The sequence below is a fragment of the Trichomycterus rosablanca genome, chromosome 26, assembly GCF_030014385.1.
Source record: "Trichomycterus rosablanca isolate fTriRos1 chromosome 26, fTriRos1.hap1, whole genome shotgun sequence".
In the NCBI taxonomy this organism is placed as follows: Eukaryota; Metazoa; Chordata; class Actinopteri; order Siluriformes; family Trichomycteridae; genus Trichomycterus; species Trichomycterus rosablanca.
This window is the reverse complement of record NC_086013.1, coordinates 1804957-1821840: the sequence shown is the minus strand read 5'-3', so window position 1 is coordinate 1821840 and position 16884 is coordinate 1804957. Positions and strand designations below refer to the sequence as shown.

At 47.9% G+C, this 16884-nt stretch overlaps 1 protein-coding gene across 3 annotated transcripts in view; it reads left to right on the top strand.

Annotated features, from left to right (window-relative positions):
- The window catches only part of sptbn2 (spectrin, beta, non-erythrocytic 2), a 57513-nt gene that overhangs the window by 24586 nt on the left and 16043 nt on the right, over positions 1–16884 (top strand). For all 3 annotated transcript variants that reach the window (XM_062988334.1, XM_062988337.1, XM_062988335.1), the window contains 20 exons: positions 6585–6736; positions 6852–7025; positions 9130–9221; positions 9631–9711; positions 10664–10779; positions 11070–11182; positions 11362–11549; positions 11729–11846; positions 11962–12120; positions 12544–12846; positions 12932–13085; positions 13217–13611; positions 13719–13823; positions 14015–14173; positions 14261–14472; positions 14642–14779; positions 14877–15096; positions 15543–15896; positions 16238–16420; positions 16498–16700. In XM_062988334.1, the coding sequence (XP_062844404.1) occupies positions 6585–6736; positions 6852–7025; positions 9130–9221; positions 9631–9711; positions 10664–10779; positions 11070–11182; positions 11362–11549; positions 11729–11846; positions 11962–12120; positions 12544–12846; positions 12932–13085; positions 13217–13611; positions 13719–13823; positions 14015–14173; positions 14261–14472; positions 14642–14779; positions 14877–15096; positions 15543–15896; positions 16238–16420; positions 16498–16700 (3619 nt within the window). The remainder of the gene's footprint in view (positions 1–6584; positions 6737–6851; positions 7026–9129; positions 9222–9630; positions 9712–10663; positions 10780–11069; positions 11183–11361; positions 11550–11728; positions 11847–11961; positions 12121–12543; positions 12847–12931; positions 13086–13216; positions 13612–13718; positions 13824–14014; positions 14174–14260; positions 14473–14641; positions 14780–14876; positions 15097–15542; positions 15897–16237; positions 16421–16497; positions 16701–16884) is intronic.

Below are 16884 nucleotides of genomic sequence, written 5' to 3'. Positions count from 1 at the left end.
TGAACAGTCCAGCCCTCCTGCTTTTTGAACGAGACGCTAATGAGGACGTTTGGACGTGACGTCTGGACGTTCTACAGGATCTTCATGTTCACACAGCAGCTCAATCCAGAGGTTTTGAAGCACCCACACACATCTGCTCTGTAAAAACTCAACAGCTGCATAGCTGCTGTTTTCCACTCGTTCAGAAGCTCATTTGAGCTCCGAGTCTGTGAAATTATTTACATCTATTAATGAACTTTTAATCACTCACCGATTCTCTGGGTGTTCATTTTCTCCTCGTCTCTTTTTTTTTTCTATTTTATTGATGCATTTTCTCCCCAATTTAGCACGTAGTCATTTTGTCTTCCGCTGCTGGGGGTCCCTGATTGCAGTTGAGGTGGGTATATTGCTGCTCACGCCTCCTCCGACCCGCGTGCAGCCCTTAGCGGGACCCTTTTTCACCCATGCACTCTGTTCAGGTGCCAATCAGGGTCCTTACACAGTGTTTGAAGACCCCACCCACATAGTCCGGTCACCCCGCCCTAGCAGAAACGTGTCTGCTGCAGGCACTGCCAATTATGCCCGCTAGATGGCGCCCAGCCGACCGGCGACAACGACCGAGTTTCGAACCGAGGAGTTCAGAATCTTCTCGCTGGTGTGCTAGCGGAATATCCCACTGCGCCACCTGGGCGCCACCTGGGCACCTGTGCTGGTCAGATCTGTAAATCATTATTATAACTCAACTCCTCATACACGATATGCCCAAAAGTATTTGGACACCTGACCATGAGCTTGTTAGACGCCCTATTTCAAAAGCAAAAGGCTTCTCATCAGACTTTGAAGTGTGCCTGTGGGAATTTGTGTCCGTCCAGTTAAAGGATTTGTATGGCTGGGCACCGGTGTTGGTGTTGTCCGAGGTCAGGGCTCTGTGCAGGACACTGGAGCTTTTCTTCACCTTTTTAAAGAGCTCGCTTTGTGCACAGGAAAGGCCCTTCCCTAAACTGTTGTTGTAAAGTTGAAGGCATAGAGTTTTCTTCAAACATTTGCGTTATTACACCTGTTAGTAATGGCTTAAGCATGTGAAATCAAATGTGTGTGTAAACTCTCTTTCTCTCTCACACACACACACCATGGTGGGTGTGGTGAATAATCCAGACATGGCATGTAAATAGGATTACAGTCTCTAATCCAGCCTTTGTGGTGGAGCCTTTTTACCACTGGAACACTAATGGGTGTGTGTGTGTGTGTGCGCGCGCACAAGCGTGTGTGTGTGTGTTGCAGTAATGGCTGCGACGTTCGGTCTGGTTTGGCGGGCACTGCTTGTTTAAATAGAGGCGGCGGGTGAACGTGCCCATGCGAAGCGAGTGTGTAGTGGCACCGCACAGCGACTGCTTTCAGGCAACGAGACTTCCCTACCATTGACAAGGTCACAGATTGCAGATTGAGACACGGCCCGGCCGTGTCTCAATCTGCAATCTGTGACCTTGTCAATGGTAGGGAAGTCTCGTTGCCTGACCCGGCAGGAGGGCTGTGTCTCAAACTGCAATCTGGTTTGTGTGTAGCCCAATGTCCCAGCATGACTGTGCCCCGTGCACAAAGCAAGAAACCCCAGTGTCCTGCACAGAACCCTGACCTCACACGACTGGGAATGAACCGGAACATTAATTGATCAGTGCCCGGCCTTTCACGTTTTCGGCATTTAGCAGACTCTACCATCCAAAGCGACTTACACCACCGTGGCAGCGTATTTTCTAAGCAATCGAGGGTTAAGGGCCTTGCAAAAGGGTCCAACAGTGGCAGCCTGGCAGTAACGGGGCTTGAACTAGCGACCTTTTGATTGCTAGAGTTTTGTGCACCGGGTGTAACCGGGGTTTCTTTAGCACTCTGTGGAAACACCTGTCATGTCGGAGCTTGCCGCGCACTTCATGCTCCGAAACGCTACAGTGCATGCACACACAAGTCGAACATCTGCCCGTGTGTGTGTGTGTGTGTGTTGTACAGGAAATACCCTTCGCTTTTAACTTTCTTTATCAACCATGAAGAATTCTGTTCAGGACTTCTTGTCAGTTTTGTATTTGATGCTTCATGTCATTTGGGACTTTTGAACAATGATGGGCATTAGGAACATGCAGATCTCTCTCTCTCACACACACACACACACACACATCTTGCTTCTTTTGTGCTTCTTGTATTTATTTATTAGGATTTTAACGTCATGTTTTACACTTTGGTTCCATTCATGACATGACAGGTAGTTTTACTGCTTACACAAGATTCATCAGTTCAAGTTTAATAGCAAACACAGTCATGGACAATTTTGTATCTCGAATTCACTTGACTGCACGTCTTTGGACCGTGGGAGGAACCCGGAGCTCCCGGAAGAAACCCACACGGACACGAGGAGAACATGCCGACTCCACACAGGACCAAATCGAACCCAGGATCTTCTGCTGTGAGGCGACAGTGCTCCCCACCGAGCCACCGTGCCACCCTTGTAGGGAGAACACGCCCTAACCTGTGGCCGAAACACCCGAATTCAGTCAATGCGCGTGGCGTCCACATACTTCACCATATAGTTTATAGATGCGGCACATACGACTGCGTCTGGGCAGTGAACCGCCTGTTAAATAATCCTTCTAGAATTAGATTTAGTTTCTTATATAATACACACAACATGACGTACAATTTAAAATGTGTGAAAAATTAATGTTGTATTTATGTCAGCGTGCTAAATGTATGCAAGAATGAAGTACAATTAAATCAGGAGGAAATAGAATTATGAACTAAGTGTCATAAGTTTATGGTCGCCTTAATTTGTCATAGATACATACACACGTGTACAGTCGAATGGAATTCTTTCTTCACATATCCCAGCTTGTTTGGAAGCTGGGGTCAGAGCGCAGGGTCAGCCACCGTACGGCGCCCCTGAAGCGGACAGGGTTAAGGGCCTTGCTCAAGGGCCCAACAGTGGCTGCAAGGCTGGATGGACTGAAGAAGTGGACGTTACAGAAGATGAACGGTCCACCGTGTTGGACATTTGAATATCAGACAGCTTTGTGTGATTAACCAGTTATGAGATCCTAACTGAGTCATTCTGTCCTCTACATTTGCATTGTAAATCATCGCCATAACTCTGTGTGTGTGTGTGGGTGTGTGTGTGCGTGTGTGTGTGTGTGTGTGTGTGTGAGATACAGTGTGGCTTCTGGAATGCTCAAGGTTTCCTCGTTTCCAAACAGACTAAAGCCTCCCAGAGCCCGATAACCTGCTGCATCCTTCAGCCTGGATTGTTTAGTTACGCTGCATTGTGGGAATTTGGATATGTGATAATGGGGACGTGGTGTTTATTCGAGCTCAACCTGTGTTTTCAGGATCCTGCTTCCTTCAGGAGCGCCACTGTGATAAAATTCAAGCGTCCAAACGTAACGTTACACATTTTTGTGCATTCAGACGTCTGATGTTTCGATGTTGAGCAGAAACGTCCAAAGTCGCAGTGTTGTGCTGCACATCTGGTTCAGCTGATAACTGCTAATTACTAGAATTCTTTAAAACAGGCGTAAACCGCGTCCGGAACTTCTGTACCTGCGGCCTGTTATTACTGTCCATTAATGCAAAGCGTTTTTGTTTTATTGTTCTCGCCCATCGCGGCCCAAATGAGAAACTTCAGAACCGCTGATTGCTGAAACCTTTCGTCATTTTTATCTTCTCATATTCCGGGAGTAAGCAACTTCCTTTTCACCACTCACACACTGGTGAGAGCAAAGAAAACCGAAGCTTATAGTGTGTGTGTGTGTGTGTGTGTGTGTGTGTGTGTGTGTGTGTGTGTGTGTGTGTGTGTGTGTGTGTGTGTGTGTGTGTGTAAGCGCCAGAGAGACTGAGTGTGTGTACATAGTTTTGGGTGGTGACCGGCTGAACTGGTTTGAGTAACACTGACTGGAGATAACATTTCTGCATTGTGTTTTTCTCTACCGTACATGGCCAAAAGTATGTGGACGTGCCTTCTAATTATCGGGCTCAGGTGTTTCAGCCACACCCATTGCTAACAGGTGTGTAAAATCTGATTTTTGGGAAACAAATGTGTGCTTTTGGACACTGATTGGACACTAATGTCCACAGACACACTTTAAAATCTTGCCCGGATGACTGAAGACTCTAATCATCACAGGGGGCATGGCACTGGAATGGACAGTGCATCAAGCTCATGGTCAAGGTGTCCACTACTTTTGCCCATGTAGTAAGGTGGGGTTTCGTATCACCGCGCTGTAGACCACCTGGTGGTTCCTGGATCTACAATAGACTAGTATTAGTCTTAGTATCTGTAGCATAGTGGTTAAGGTTCAAGTCCCACCACTGCCAGGTTGCCACTGTTGGGCCCTTAAACAAGACCCTTAACCCTCAATTGCTTTGATAATATATACGTCACAGTCGCTTTGGTTAAAAGCGTCTCCTAAATGCTGAAAATGTAAATGGACTCCGGGGGCATCAGGGTAGGAAGGTCCACACCATATATGCGCACCTGTGACATCATGGGACTTGGCATAAAAGGGCAGGAGGGTAAACATGTCAGCACTGTGTTGTACTGGTGGTGCACAACCTGCCGCTTTGTCCTCTGTTGGTTCAGTTTCCATTCAGGAGAATTAATAGAAGAGACGTTTCATCACTGATCAATAAACAAACACAAGAGAATCTTCAGCTTGTTACACATGATATAGCCAAAAGTATTGGGACACGTTTTAATTTTGAAAATCCTCCATGGTGACTAGTGAGCTGTGAAACGGTGAGAAGAATATAAGAACCTAACGTTAACATACTGAACGAGTAATCAGAAGGTCCCTGGTTCAAGCCCCCCTCGAGCAAGGCCCTTAATCCCCAATTCCTGTGATTGGGAATCACTTTAGATAAAATCACCTGCTGAATGCTGTTAATGTAAATATAGAGCGTGTGTGTAGAAGGGGGTCTTTACTCCTTAGGTGTGCTAGGTGCTAACGTAATCTGTCCTGAGAGCTCATCAGGATTACTGTCACTCTACACACACACACACACACACACACACACACACACACACACACACACACACACACCTGTCACCTGTCTTACCTATTCCTTCCTCACATGGTTCTAATAGTGTTCTAATCTTTGAATCCCTGCCTTGTGAGCTTGTGTGTGTGTGTGTGTGTGTGTGTGTGTGTGTGTGTGTGTGTGTGTGTGTGTGTGTGTGTGTGTGTGTGTGTGCGCTGTGGTGCTGGGTGGTGTCTATAACCGCAGTCTGATCTATTGATTTGTTAATATCTTTAATACATTAACAAAACTCTGTGTGTGTGTGTGTTTAATCTAAGTACAGGTTACACAGGGTGTGTTAAAAGGTGTGACCGAGTGTATGAGCAGAGTGTTTCATCACATCTATAATGACGCCCCGCGCACTGTAAATATTTGCTAACGTCGCCATGATTAGCTGCACAACCCGCTGCCGAGCCACTTCCTCTTTCAGTTTATTGTGCTGTAACACCTACAATGTGCTTCTATATATAACACCACGCTCAAACGTAGGCTACGCTGATATATCTACCAGGAGTGCGTATGCATGTGCGCTGTACGCCCAAAAGTATTCGGACCCTTGACAATGAGCTCGTCGGACATCCAGTTTCAAAAACAAATGATATTAAAGTGACCTTTGTGTGACCTTTTCAGTTAGAACAACAGTTGCGCATCTGAGGAGAGTTTCTTACAATACTTTGGAGTATGTCTGTGGGAATTTGTGCCTGTTCAGTCAAAAAGCATTTATATGGCTGGGCACTGATGTTGCTCAAGAAAGCAGGTTCCGGTTCATTCCAAAGCTGTTCAGCCTAGCGATAGATTGGCGCCCCATCCAGGTTGTTCCTGCCTTGATGCCAGTCCGGTATTCCCCAGTGGACCCTGACCAGGATAAAGAAGTAAAACAGACAGACAGACAGACAGACAGACAGACAGACAGACAGACAGACAGATACTTTATTAATCCCTAAGGAAATAGGAAATAAAAATGGAAAAAAGAAATAGGTGTGGCAGGAACACCCAAGCTTAATAATTATAAGGGCTGTCCACATATTTTTGACCATGGATAAATGTAACACTAAGGACTCCAAGGTAATTCTAGGACTTCACTGAACTTCTCACATAGATTTTAAGCCCTCCTGTAGTGTTTTTTTGGTTTTGATTAAACTGTTGGTGTATATAAAGACTCGACATGCTGTTGAGAGAGAGAGAGAGAGAGAGAGAGAGAGAGAGTGTGTGTGTGTGTGTGTGTGTGTGTGTGTGCGTGCTGTGGTGTTGGTGGGTTTCACTCTGTTGGTGTGAATAACACTCGTGGTGTTTCTAACAGCGGTCTGATCTATTGATTTGTTAAAATCTTTTATATGTTGCCAAAACTGTGAGTGTGTGTGTGTGTGTGTGTGTGAGTGTGTGAGTGTGTGAGTGTGTGTGAGTGTGTGTGTGTGTGTGTGTGTGTGTGTGTGTGTGAGTGTGTGTGTGTGAGTGTGTGTGTGAGTGAGTGTGAGGAAAAGACAGAATGTGTAGATGATGAGACCACACAGATGAAGTCCCTCACTCTCTGTTTTCACGTGTCTGTGCAGACGAGCGAGAAGCCGTACAGAAGAAGACCTTCACCAAATGGGTGAACTCTCACCTGGGCCGCGTGACCTGCAGGATCAACGATCTGTACACGGACCTGCGCGATGGACGGATGCTCATCCGCCTGCTCGAGGTTCTCTCCTCAGAACAGCTGGTGAGGACCAATCCATGGATCCCCTCATTCCCTCATACCCCCCACCGTCCACTTTAACCCTCCTCTCTCTCTCTCTCTCTCTCTCTCTCTCTCTCTCTCTCTCTCTCTCCTCCAGCCAAAACCCACCAAGGGCCGCATGAGGATCCACTGTCTGGAGAACGTGGACAAAGCTCTGCAGTTTCTCAAGGAGCAGAAAGTCCACCTGGAGAACATGGGCTCTCACGACATCGTGGACGGCAACCATCGCCTGACGCTCGGCCTCATCTGGACCATCATTCTGAGATTCCAGGTACACCATCCCAGTCTCATGTGCTCATATCAGAAGCTGAGTGTCACCAAAATGAGCCGAATCATTAGGACCACCCATTGCTGTCGACCCACCTCAGACATGGATTCCACAAGACATCTGAAGGCTTCCTGTGGTTTCTGGTACCAGGATGTTTGCTTTGCAAGGTCATGAAAGACTCAGCTGATGTTCCAGGTCATTCCCATGCTGTTGAGTGAAACTGAGGTCAGGGCTCTCTGTACCTCATGTCTTTATAGAGCTCGCTTTGTGCTCAGAGGATGCTCAGTCATGCTGGATCAGGAAAGGGCCTTCCCTAAACTGCTGCTGTGAAGTTGGGAGCATAGAATTTCCTTTATATGATTGATTTATTACACCTGTTAGCAACTGTTGAGGCTGAAACACATTGATTCAGTAATTAGAAGGGGCGTCCCAATACTTTTGTCCATGTAGTGTACATAGGGCTTTAAAGAGCTGCAGGATTGAACTCCCACTCCCTCGGTGAGCTCTTATCAGACCTGTTTTCTTTCCTCTGATGACTTCCACCAGCTAAAACTCAACCTAATCACCTGATCGCGCTCCGCCCCGGTCGGTTTCAGATCAGCCCCCTAACATGCTGCTCGTTTGTTTACTCGGAGGCGGAATTATCGATGCTTGGACGTGTGAGACTGTGAACGGTCCTGACGGGATTATTTATGTTCTACACTGTTTCTCATCTGTCAGGGCTAAATCATCCACACGTGCGCGTGCGTGTTTCAGTCGTGGATCCAATTTAGCACCAAATCCCTGGCTGGTGAGTCTCTTGCTGTTTGCTCCAGATCTGACAGCACTGAAACGTCCCTGATCTGGATGTGTGCGCTGACCCAAGTGTGAAAATATCCTCCAGAAAACGATGAGGTTCATTTTGTCGCCGCTTTTTCGTTTAATGCTGATAACGTAACGGTTATATTATAACTAGGGCTGTCGAAGTTAACGCGATAATAACGCATTAACGCGATTTCAATTTAACGCGATTAAAAATAATAGTGCCGTTAACGCAAATTCTAGTTAATGTTGAGACTTGACTGGTAGAACTACAACGCTCGGTTACATTATGTTAACATTATGTTAAAACAAACGTTTTAATGTCGGACTTGCCACCGTTTTTCATTTGCGGTTTGTTAACATAATGTAACCGAGCGTTGTAGTGATGCACTTATAAAGAAATAAATACACGCTATATTCACAAGTTGTCGGGAGCAGAACACTTTTATTAACTTATTCTGTTAAGGTACCAAATACCGGAAAGCTGAGTCAAGCACGTTAGTCCATGCACCATGGAAGCCCCAAAGGGTCAAAACACACTCACTTCGTGTAGAAACGGCCATCAAACCATTGTCACAAAACAACCACAGAAAAGTCTGATACAATAACTACGCCTTATCCCACCTAAAGCACCGCTGATCTACAATGTTTGCTGATGGAGAAATTCTAAACTACAATCTGACATTTACTGCCTAGTATGTGAGTGAATAAAACTCCCTTACAGTTTTCTCTTGTCCCAGCAGTTTTTAACATCAGTACATTTAGCATAAAATGTGTTCACCATTTTAATTGTAACATTTCACATAAAAATCCTTGTTTTCTATAACATTTACACAGATTTTTTTTTAATGCGATTAATCGCGATTAACTATATGAAATTCTGAGATTAATCGCGATTAAAAATTTTAATCGTTTCACAGCCCTAATTATAACAGACGCTTTTATCCAAAGCGACATACAGTACTAGGAAAGTGTACCGTCTACACAGCAACCTGGCAGTGGCAGGGCTTGAACCAGCAACCTTCTGATTACTAGTCCAGTACCTTAACCACTAGGCTACAACTGCCACGTCCGGTAGGGAAAATGTAGGCTACAGCAGTCGCAAAATATTAATAAACATCAGAAATGTAAATATAAGTGTTTCTGGGTGGTACCAGGCCCACGTTGACCGTGTGTGTGTGTGTGTGTGTGTGTGTGTGTGTGTGTGTGTGTGTGTGTGTGTGTGTGTGTGTGTGTGTGTGTGTGTGTGTGTGTGTGTGTGTGTGTGTGTGTGTGTGTGTGTGTGTGTGTGTGTGTGTGTGTGCAGATTCAGGACATCAGTGTTGAAACCGAGGACAACAAGGAAAAGAAGTCGGCTAAAGACGCCCTGCTGCTGTGGTGCCAGATGAAGACAGCCGGGTGAGACAGATTTACAGCATCACAAAAGTTTTGGCACCCCTGGTCTGGTCAAACTGCACATTGTGTTGATTTTCCAAGTGAAAATACAGGAAATTTAATCCTCCACATTAAAGCTCTATTACTTGATTTGGGAAAAAAACGTGGTATGTTTTTGTTAAAAAAAAGTTTAGCACATTTAATATTTGTGTTGTTTATTATGTAACCTTGAGCATATGAAGAGAAAGTGTGCAGTTTATCAGATAAAATGTGAAACTACTTTCCTGTAGAGGATGTTTTTATTTTCGTTTTGTAATGCGTGTAAAACACTGTACTGTACTGTGTAAATCATTATCGGTATGTACACACACACACACACACACACACACACACACACACACACACTTTAATGAGCTGTGTTTTTTTCCCTCAGGTACCCGAATGTCAACGTGCACAATTTTACCACCAGCTGGAGAGATGGTCTGGCGTTCAATGCCATCGTGCACAAACACAGGTAGTGTTCCACACACACACACACACACACACACACACACACACACTGTGACACAAGCGACAAAGGTCGTTGTCCTCAAGTAAAGGCACCCAGACCTGAAGGACGCCCACTGAAACAAACCCCTGAGTCATTTTGTTCCACGTACACACACACACACACACACACACACACACACACACACACACACACACACACACACCTACACGAATGTTCATTCCTGAACAAGTCGACACATATAGTGAGGCCTGGAGCTTTTCAGGTCAGATGCTGCAGCTTGTTACTCCCACACTCCCACGGCTTTTTATATCTGACCTGAAAAATCTGAATATATTAACTTTATCAAGTGACCTTCTTATGGGCCACCTGCACAAGACTGTGTGTGTGTGTGTGTGTGTGTGTGTGTGTGTGTGTGTGTGTGCTTATGCTTATGTAATAGTGTGTGCTTAAAGCTCAGTTTCCATTTCATTCATTCATTCATTCTCCTGTGCATTAATTTATCCCTGTTACAGTCTGTCAGCCTGTCTGATTGTGTATTCATTTATTATTCCTTCTATAACCTAAATAATTATAATAATTATCGATCAGTTCAGCCAGTCATCAGTGCCACAGGCGTTTGTGTACCTCTTCTCTCTCTCTCTCTCTCTCACACACACACACACACACACACACACTGCAGCGAGAATAAAAAAAAAACATAGTTTGACCTAAATAAGTAGAATAAATGATCAGTCTGGCTCCAGCTCTGCAGTACAGCTATAGCACATTAACTGACTGGCGCCCTCTACTGTTTCTTACATGAACAGCAACGCCAATCTCTGATACAATAGTGTTCTGGTATCGAACGCAACATGATTCTAACTTCCTGGGTTGAATATTGATCCCCCCAAACATTAACGTGTGCAACATGCAGTGATCGATCATCTCTCGTGATTTCTTTATGTCTCTTATTAAGGCCGGACCTGATCGAGTTTGACAGTCTGAAGCGCTCTAACGCACACTACAACCTTCAGAATGCCTTCAATATAGCAGAGAAGGAAATGGGAGTCACCAAGCTGCTGGATCCTGAAGGTACACACACACACACACACACACACACACACACACACACACACACAGTAAGTAGGAAAGTGTGTGATGACCTATAAAGAATGCTTTTCTGTCGGGTATCAGGATATCATTAATATTTACTGGCAATTTTGAAATAAGCGATTATTATTATTTACTTTTCTGAGCAGTGTCAGTGTTGTGCAGCATCAGCATCACCTCACTGCACCGATATTCACATAAACAGGAAGCAAAATGAACCGTATTATCCGTTATTACACTAACTGTTTAATTTTGTGTGTGTGTGTGTCCAGATGTGAATGTAGATCAGCCAGACGAGAAGTCCATCATCACGTACGTGGCCACATACTACCACTACTTCAGCAAGATGAAGGCTCTCGCCGTGGAGGGCAAGCGAATCGGCAAGGTGTGTAACATGGAAGTCTAGAGCTGAGACATGTTCGAATTCACTGGGCATGTCCAGCTATATCCTGGACCTGGAATTTCTCCAGAGCTGTGGTTCCCAAACTAATCAGTCTCGGGGTAACTGAGGGGTGCTGGTTTTTGCCCCCATGGCTAAGTAAGTGTGTGCGTGCGTGTGTGTAGGTGCTGGATTATGCCATCGAAGCCGATCAGCTGATCGAGAAGTACGAGACCTTGGCCTCGGAGCTGCTGCAGTGGATCGAGCAGACCATCGTCACGCTCAACGACCGACAGCTCGCCAACTCTCTGAGCGGCGTTCAGAACCAGCTACAGGCCTTCAACACCTACCGTACCGTAGAGAAGCCGCCCAAGTGAGTGGACGCACACAAAACACACACACTATATATGTATACATGTTACCGTAGTTTAGAGAAACCCACACAAAACACACACACGCTCACACTTAGTGTGTGTAAAACGCTGTGGCATTAGCACATTTAGCATGTTTGACATGTCAGTGATTTGTGTGTGTGTGTGTGTGTGTAAACAGATTTACAGAGAAAGGCAATCTGGAGGTTCTTCTGTTCACCATTCAGAGCAAAATGAGAGCCAACAACCAAAAGGTCTACATGCCCCGAGAGGGCAAACTCATCTCTGACATCAACAAGGTAACACACTGGGAATTTAAACACCACAAACACTCCACACCTCATGTATCTGATAAACCGTGCCTAATGACCGTGTGTGTGTGTGTGTGTGTGTGTGCCGTGATTGCCCGAGCAGGCGTGGGAGCGCTTAGAGAAGGCCGAGCACGAGCGCGAGCTGGCTCTGAGGAACGAGCTGATTCGCCAGGAGAAGCTGGAGATGCTGGCGGCACGTTTCGACCGCAAGGCCGCCATGAGAGAGACCTGGCTGAGCGAGAACCAGCGCCTCGTCTCCCAGGTCAGAAACAAAGAGACGCGTCAATCGATCTGGGGTCCTTGGATCTCGTACATATCAGGCGTGATCATATAAATAGGGCTAGTTTGACTGCATTCATTTAAAATGATGTTCTGGACTCTGGAGAAACTTGTTCAGGTGGTCGGATGCTGAAACGTGGGCTACACTGTCCACAGTCAAGTGAGTTTTACATTACCGTGGGCGTAATGACTTCTTTCGAGCCTCAGGGCCCATGGCAATGTAAGCCTGCTTGACTGTGGACGGTGTCACCCAGGTTCTAGGTGGTACTTGTAGTGCATCTGACATTTGGACAAATGTTCTCTCAGTGTGAGGTGAGGGTTTTCTTCCTGACCCTGGCGGGACGTCACTGTTCCATGTCGATTGCCGCATCTCTGACCACACGTTCCCCGTCTTCTTCCACATCAGGACAACTTTGGCGTGGACCTGGGCGCAGTGGAGGCCGCCACGCGCAAACACGAGGCCATCGAGACGGACATCAACGCGTACGGAGAGCGCGTGGCGACCGTGGAGGCGGTAGCTCGCGAGCTCGAGGCCGAGAACTACCACGACGTGCGGCGCATCCTGGCGCGCAGAGACAACGTGCTGCGCCTCTGGGAGTACCTGAAGGAACTGCTGGGCGGCCGACGCGAGAGGCTCGCCGGCAACCGAGAGCTGCAGAGGCTCCTGCAGGAGATGAGACACATCATGGACTGGATGGCCGACATGAAGGTGACGATCACAAGTTTCCACAGACGCACTCCACAATCTTGCAGAGAATCACTTTTTGCCAATCTAAGCGTGTGTGTGTGTTTAGGGTCGTCTGCAGTCTCAGGACGGCGGGAAACATCTTCACGACGTGGAAGATCTGTTACAGAAGCACACCTTGGTGGAAGCAGATATATCAGCACAGGCAGAAAGAATTCGAGGGGTGCAGGCCGCGGCAGAGCGCTTCACCACCGACGAACTTCGTGAGTGAGCTTGCTGGACGTCTCATTTTTAAAAAATCAGCCACGCCTCTGAGAAGGCTTCTCACAAGACTTTGAAGTATGCCTGTGGGAATTGGTGCCCATTTAGTTATGAGTATCTCCCTCTCTTTCAGCCTACAAGCCTTGTGATCCCACCATGGTGAAGGAGAAGGTGGTACAGCTGGGCCAGGCCTACGAGGAACTGGGCAAACTGGCCGCAGCACGACGGGCACAGCTGGAGGACTCCCGGCGTCTCTGGCAGCTGCTGTGGGAGCTGGGCGAGGAGGCGGCGTGGATGCGCGAGCAGGAGCAGATCATGGCCACCGAGGAGTGCGGAAAGGATCTCTCCTCCGCCCTGCGCCTCCTCTCGAAGCACGAAGCCTTCCGCGACGAGATGGCCGCCCGCTACGGCCCGCTGGGCAACAGCATCGCCGCCGGGGAGCAGCTGGTCAAGGAGGAGCACTTCGGGGCGGCTGAGATCGCGGAGAGGATCAAGGAGATCAAAGCGCAGTGGGCTCGGCTGGAGGAGGTGAGGGAGGGATGGATGGATGGATTGATGACTAGGTGGAAAAATGGAGGAAAATACGGCTAAAAAGCTCGATAGCTGAACAATTCGCTTCCTCTCTCTGTTTGCAGGCGTCTCGGTCGCGTGAGCAGCGTCTGAAGGAGTCCGTCGCTTTCCACCAGTTCCAGACTGATGCCAACGACATGGAGGCCTGGATCCTGGAGGCACTTAGACAGGTAACACACTTCTGCTAACAGAAAGAACTAAATGGACACCCAGGTGGCGCAGCAGGATAATTTGCTAGCACACCAGCACAGAGATTCCGAACTCCTGGGTTCGAATCTTGGCTCTTCTACTGGTTTCCATCAGAAATACACACAGTGATGGTTACAGTTTTACACTGATGTAAATGTGCTGGTGCTGGCAGGTGTCGAGTCAGGACGTCGGCCACGACGAGTTCTCCACACAGACGCTGGCGAGGAAACAGAGGGAGGTGGAGGAGGAGATCCAGAGCCACCGGTCTCTCATAGACTCGCTACACGAGCAGGCTCAAACACTGCCTCAGGATTATGCCCAGTCCCCACAGGTACACACACACACACACACACACACACACAGCCAGCATATACACAAATACACAAATACACAAACCCTCAATCTCTCTCTCCGTCAGGTGGAGGGACGTCTCCCCGCTATAGAGCAGCGCTACGAGGAGCTGGAGGCTCTCTCCTCGGCACGCCGCCGTGCCCTGGAAGGGGCGCTGGCACTCTACCGAATGTACAGCGAAGCCAATGCCTGCCAACAATGGATCGGTGAAAAGGAGCAGTGGCTCCTCACCATGGAAATCCCCTCCAGACTGGAGGATCTGGAGGTGGTCCAGCAGAGGTGAGGGAGGGAGGAAGAACTGAGGGTTAATGGCCTTGCTCATGGGCTCAGTTCATGAACCAGCGACCTGCTGATTACTAGTCCAGTACCTTAACCACTGAGCTACCAGATGAGTTAGGAAACAAGAATGGGTGTATAGATGTAATGCAGTAATGTGGGTCTGTTTTAGGTTCGAGACGTTGGAGCCGGAGATGAATAATATAGGCTCTCGCGTCACTGAAGTCAATCAGGTGGCTGAACAGCTTCTGAAGTCAGACAACCGCAACAAGGAGCAGATTAACCAAACTCAGGACCAGCTCAACGACAGGTACAAACACAAGGAGAAGCTCAGAGATCTTTGTAGATCCGGTTCTAGCTCTAGTCATAGGACATGTTAACACACTTCATTACGATGAATCCTGCAGGTGGAGCGAGTTCCAGCGGCTGGCTAATGACAGGAAGCAGGCTCTGGAGTCGGCTCTGAACCTCCAGAACTACCATCTGGAGTGTAACGAGATCCAGAGCTGGATGAAGGAGAAGACAAAAGTGATCGAGTCCACTCAGAGCCTCGGCAACGACCTGGCTGGGGTCATGGCCTTACAGCGCAAGCTCACCGGTTTGGAGAGGGACCTGGAGGCTATAGAGGTACCACACAGATGCACCAATCAGAGCTTTTATGATTCCAGTACTGTTAAATTGATAAAGTGATGTGTTATTTTGCTGATTATTTGTTTAAATAACAGAAAATCAAAGAATAAAGGAACTTCTGACGTCCTGTTCACACACATTCACATATTATGTATGAAAATCACAACACAGATTAGTCAAGAATAAAATCTGAGATTTCGCAGCCCAACTTTAAACACGTGCTTGACATGCATGACAAAAAGTTGGGGCTCATGCACACACACACTTTCATACATGTGGCGTTTTAGAGGGTGTGTAGGTACACAAACACTCTTGTTCATGCTGATAAAATCTACCAAAATCCTGGAGGCTACACACACACACACACACACACACACACACACACACAGAAGCAGTGATAGACATCACAACATTGACTGACTGACTCTCTCTCTCTCACGCAGGGGAAGCTGGGAGGGCAGCGTGCCGAGGCAGAGAAGCTGGCAACCGAGCACCCCGAGCAGGGAGAAGAGATCCAGCAGCGTCTGGTCGAGACGGAGGGGGTGTGGGGGGACTTGTGCGGCACCATGAAGAAGCGAGAGGAGGGTCTGGGCGAGGCCTCGAAGCTGCAGGGCTTCCTGCGCCAGCTCGACGACTTCCAGGCCTGGCTGTCGCGCACCCAGACGGCCGTGGCCTCCGAGGACACGCCCACCTCGCTGGCGGAGGCCGAGCAGCTGCTGGGCCAGCACGAAACCATCAAGAACGAGGTGGACAACTACCGCGACGACTACGAGAGGATGAAGGCCACCGGTGCCGAGGTCAGCGCAGATACGAATTGGTTTATTACACGTTACATAACATGTTAGTAACACTAGATAAATAAACGCACCTTAGAACTGGATTGATTGTAAAACCCTGACCAGGATAAAACGGTGGTAAAACAGGCAGTAAATTAGATAATAAACAAGTGATAGCAGAAGGTTGGAGGAGGTGTGTGCTAGCCTACAGCCCTCTTTGGCCAGCCGGGGTGTGTGGCTGGCAGAGGTGGCTTGTGTAGCAAGACAGATGGACAGGGGGACGGAAAGACAGATTTACAGACAGAGTCATTTAATAGGCATGTAGGTGGGAGTTTGTTAGTAATTCCTGTACGTGTCTGTAGGTGACTCAGGGCCAGACAGATGCCCAGTACATGTTCCTGGCGCAGCGGCTGCAGGCCCTGGACACAGGCTGGCAGGAGCTGCGCCGGATGTGGGAGAGCAGACAGAGCGTGCTCGCCCAGGCCTACGACTTCCAGACCTTCCTCAGAGACGCCAAGCAGGCAGAGAGCGCCCTCAACCGCCAGGTAAGACCGTGAGACAGCGTACACTCGGGTCACATGTTGCACGTACAGCCGTTCACTGTACATGCTTCTCCTCTCAGGAGTACGCGCTGTCACACACCGAGATGCCATCCAGTCTGCAAGGTGCGGTCGAGGCCATCAAGAAGCACGAGGACTTCCTCACCACCATGGAGGCCAGCGAGGAAAAGATCAACGGCGTGGTGGAGTCAGGGCAACGCCTCGTGTCGGACGGGAACGCCAACGCCGATAAGATCCAGGAGAAAGTCGACTCCATTGAAGAGAGGTAAGAGGAGAGGTAGCTCCCCCTACTGGACATGAGCTTGTTTACATAAGTTTGACGGTGTGATGAGGTGGTGGTGTAATTGTGTTAGTATTAGTAAGTAATGAAATAAGCAAAGCTTTAGTGTATGAATATAAAGACTAAAATCTCTGCCATAGTGCAGTGCCAGTATCATTCATAATGTATG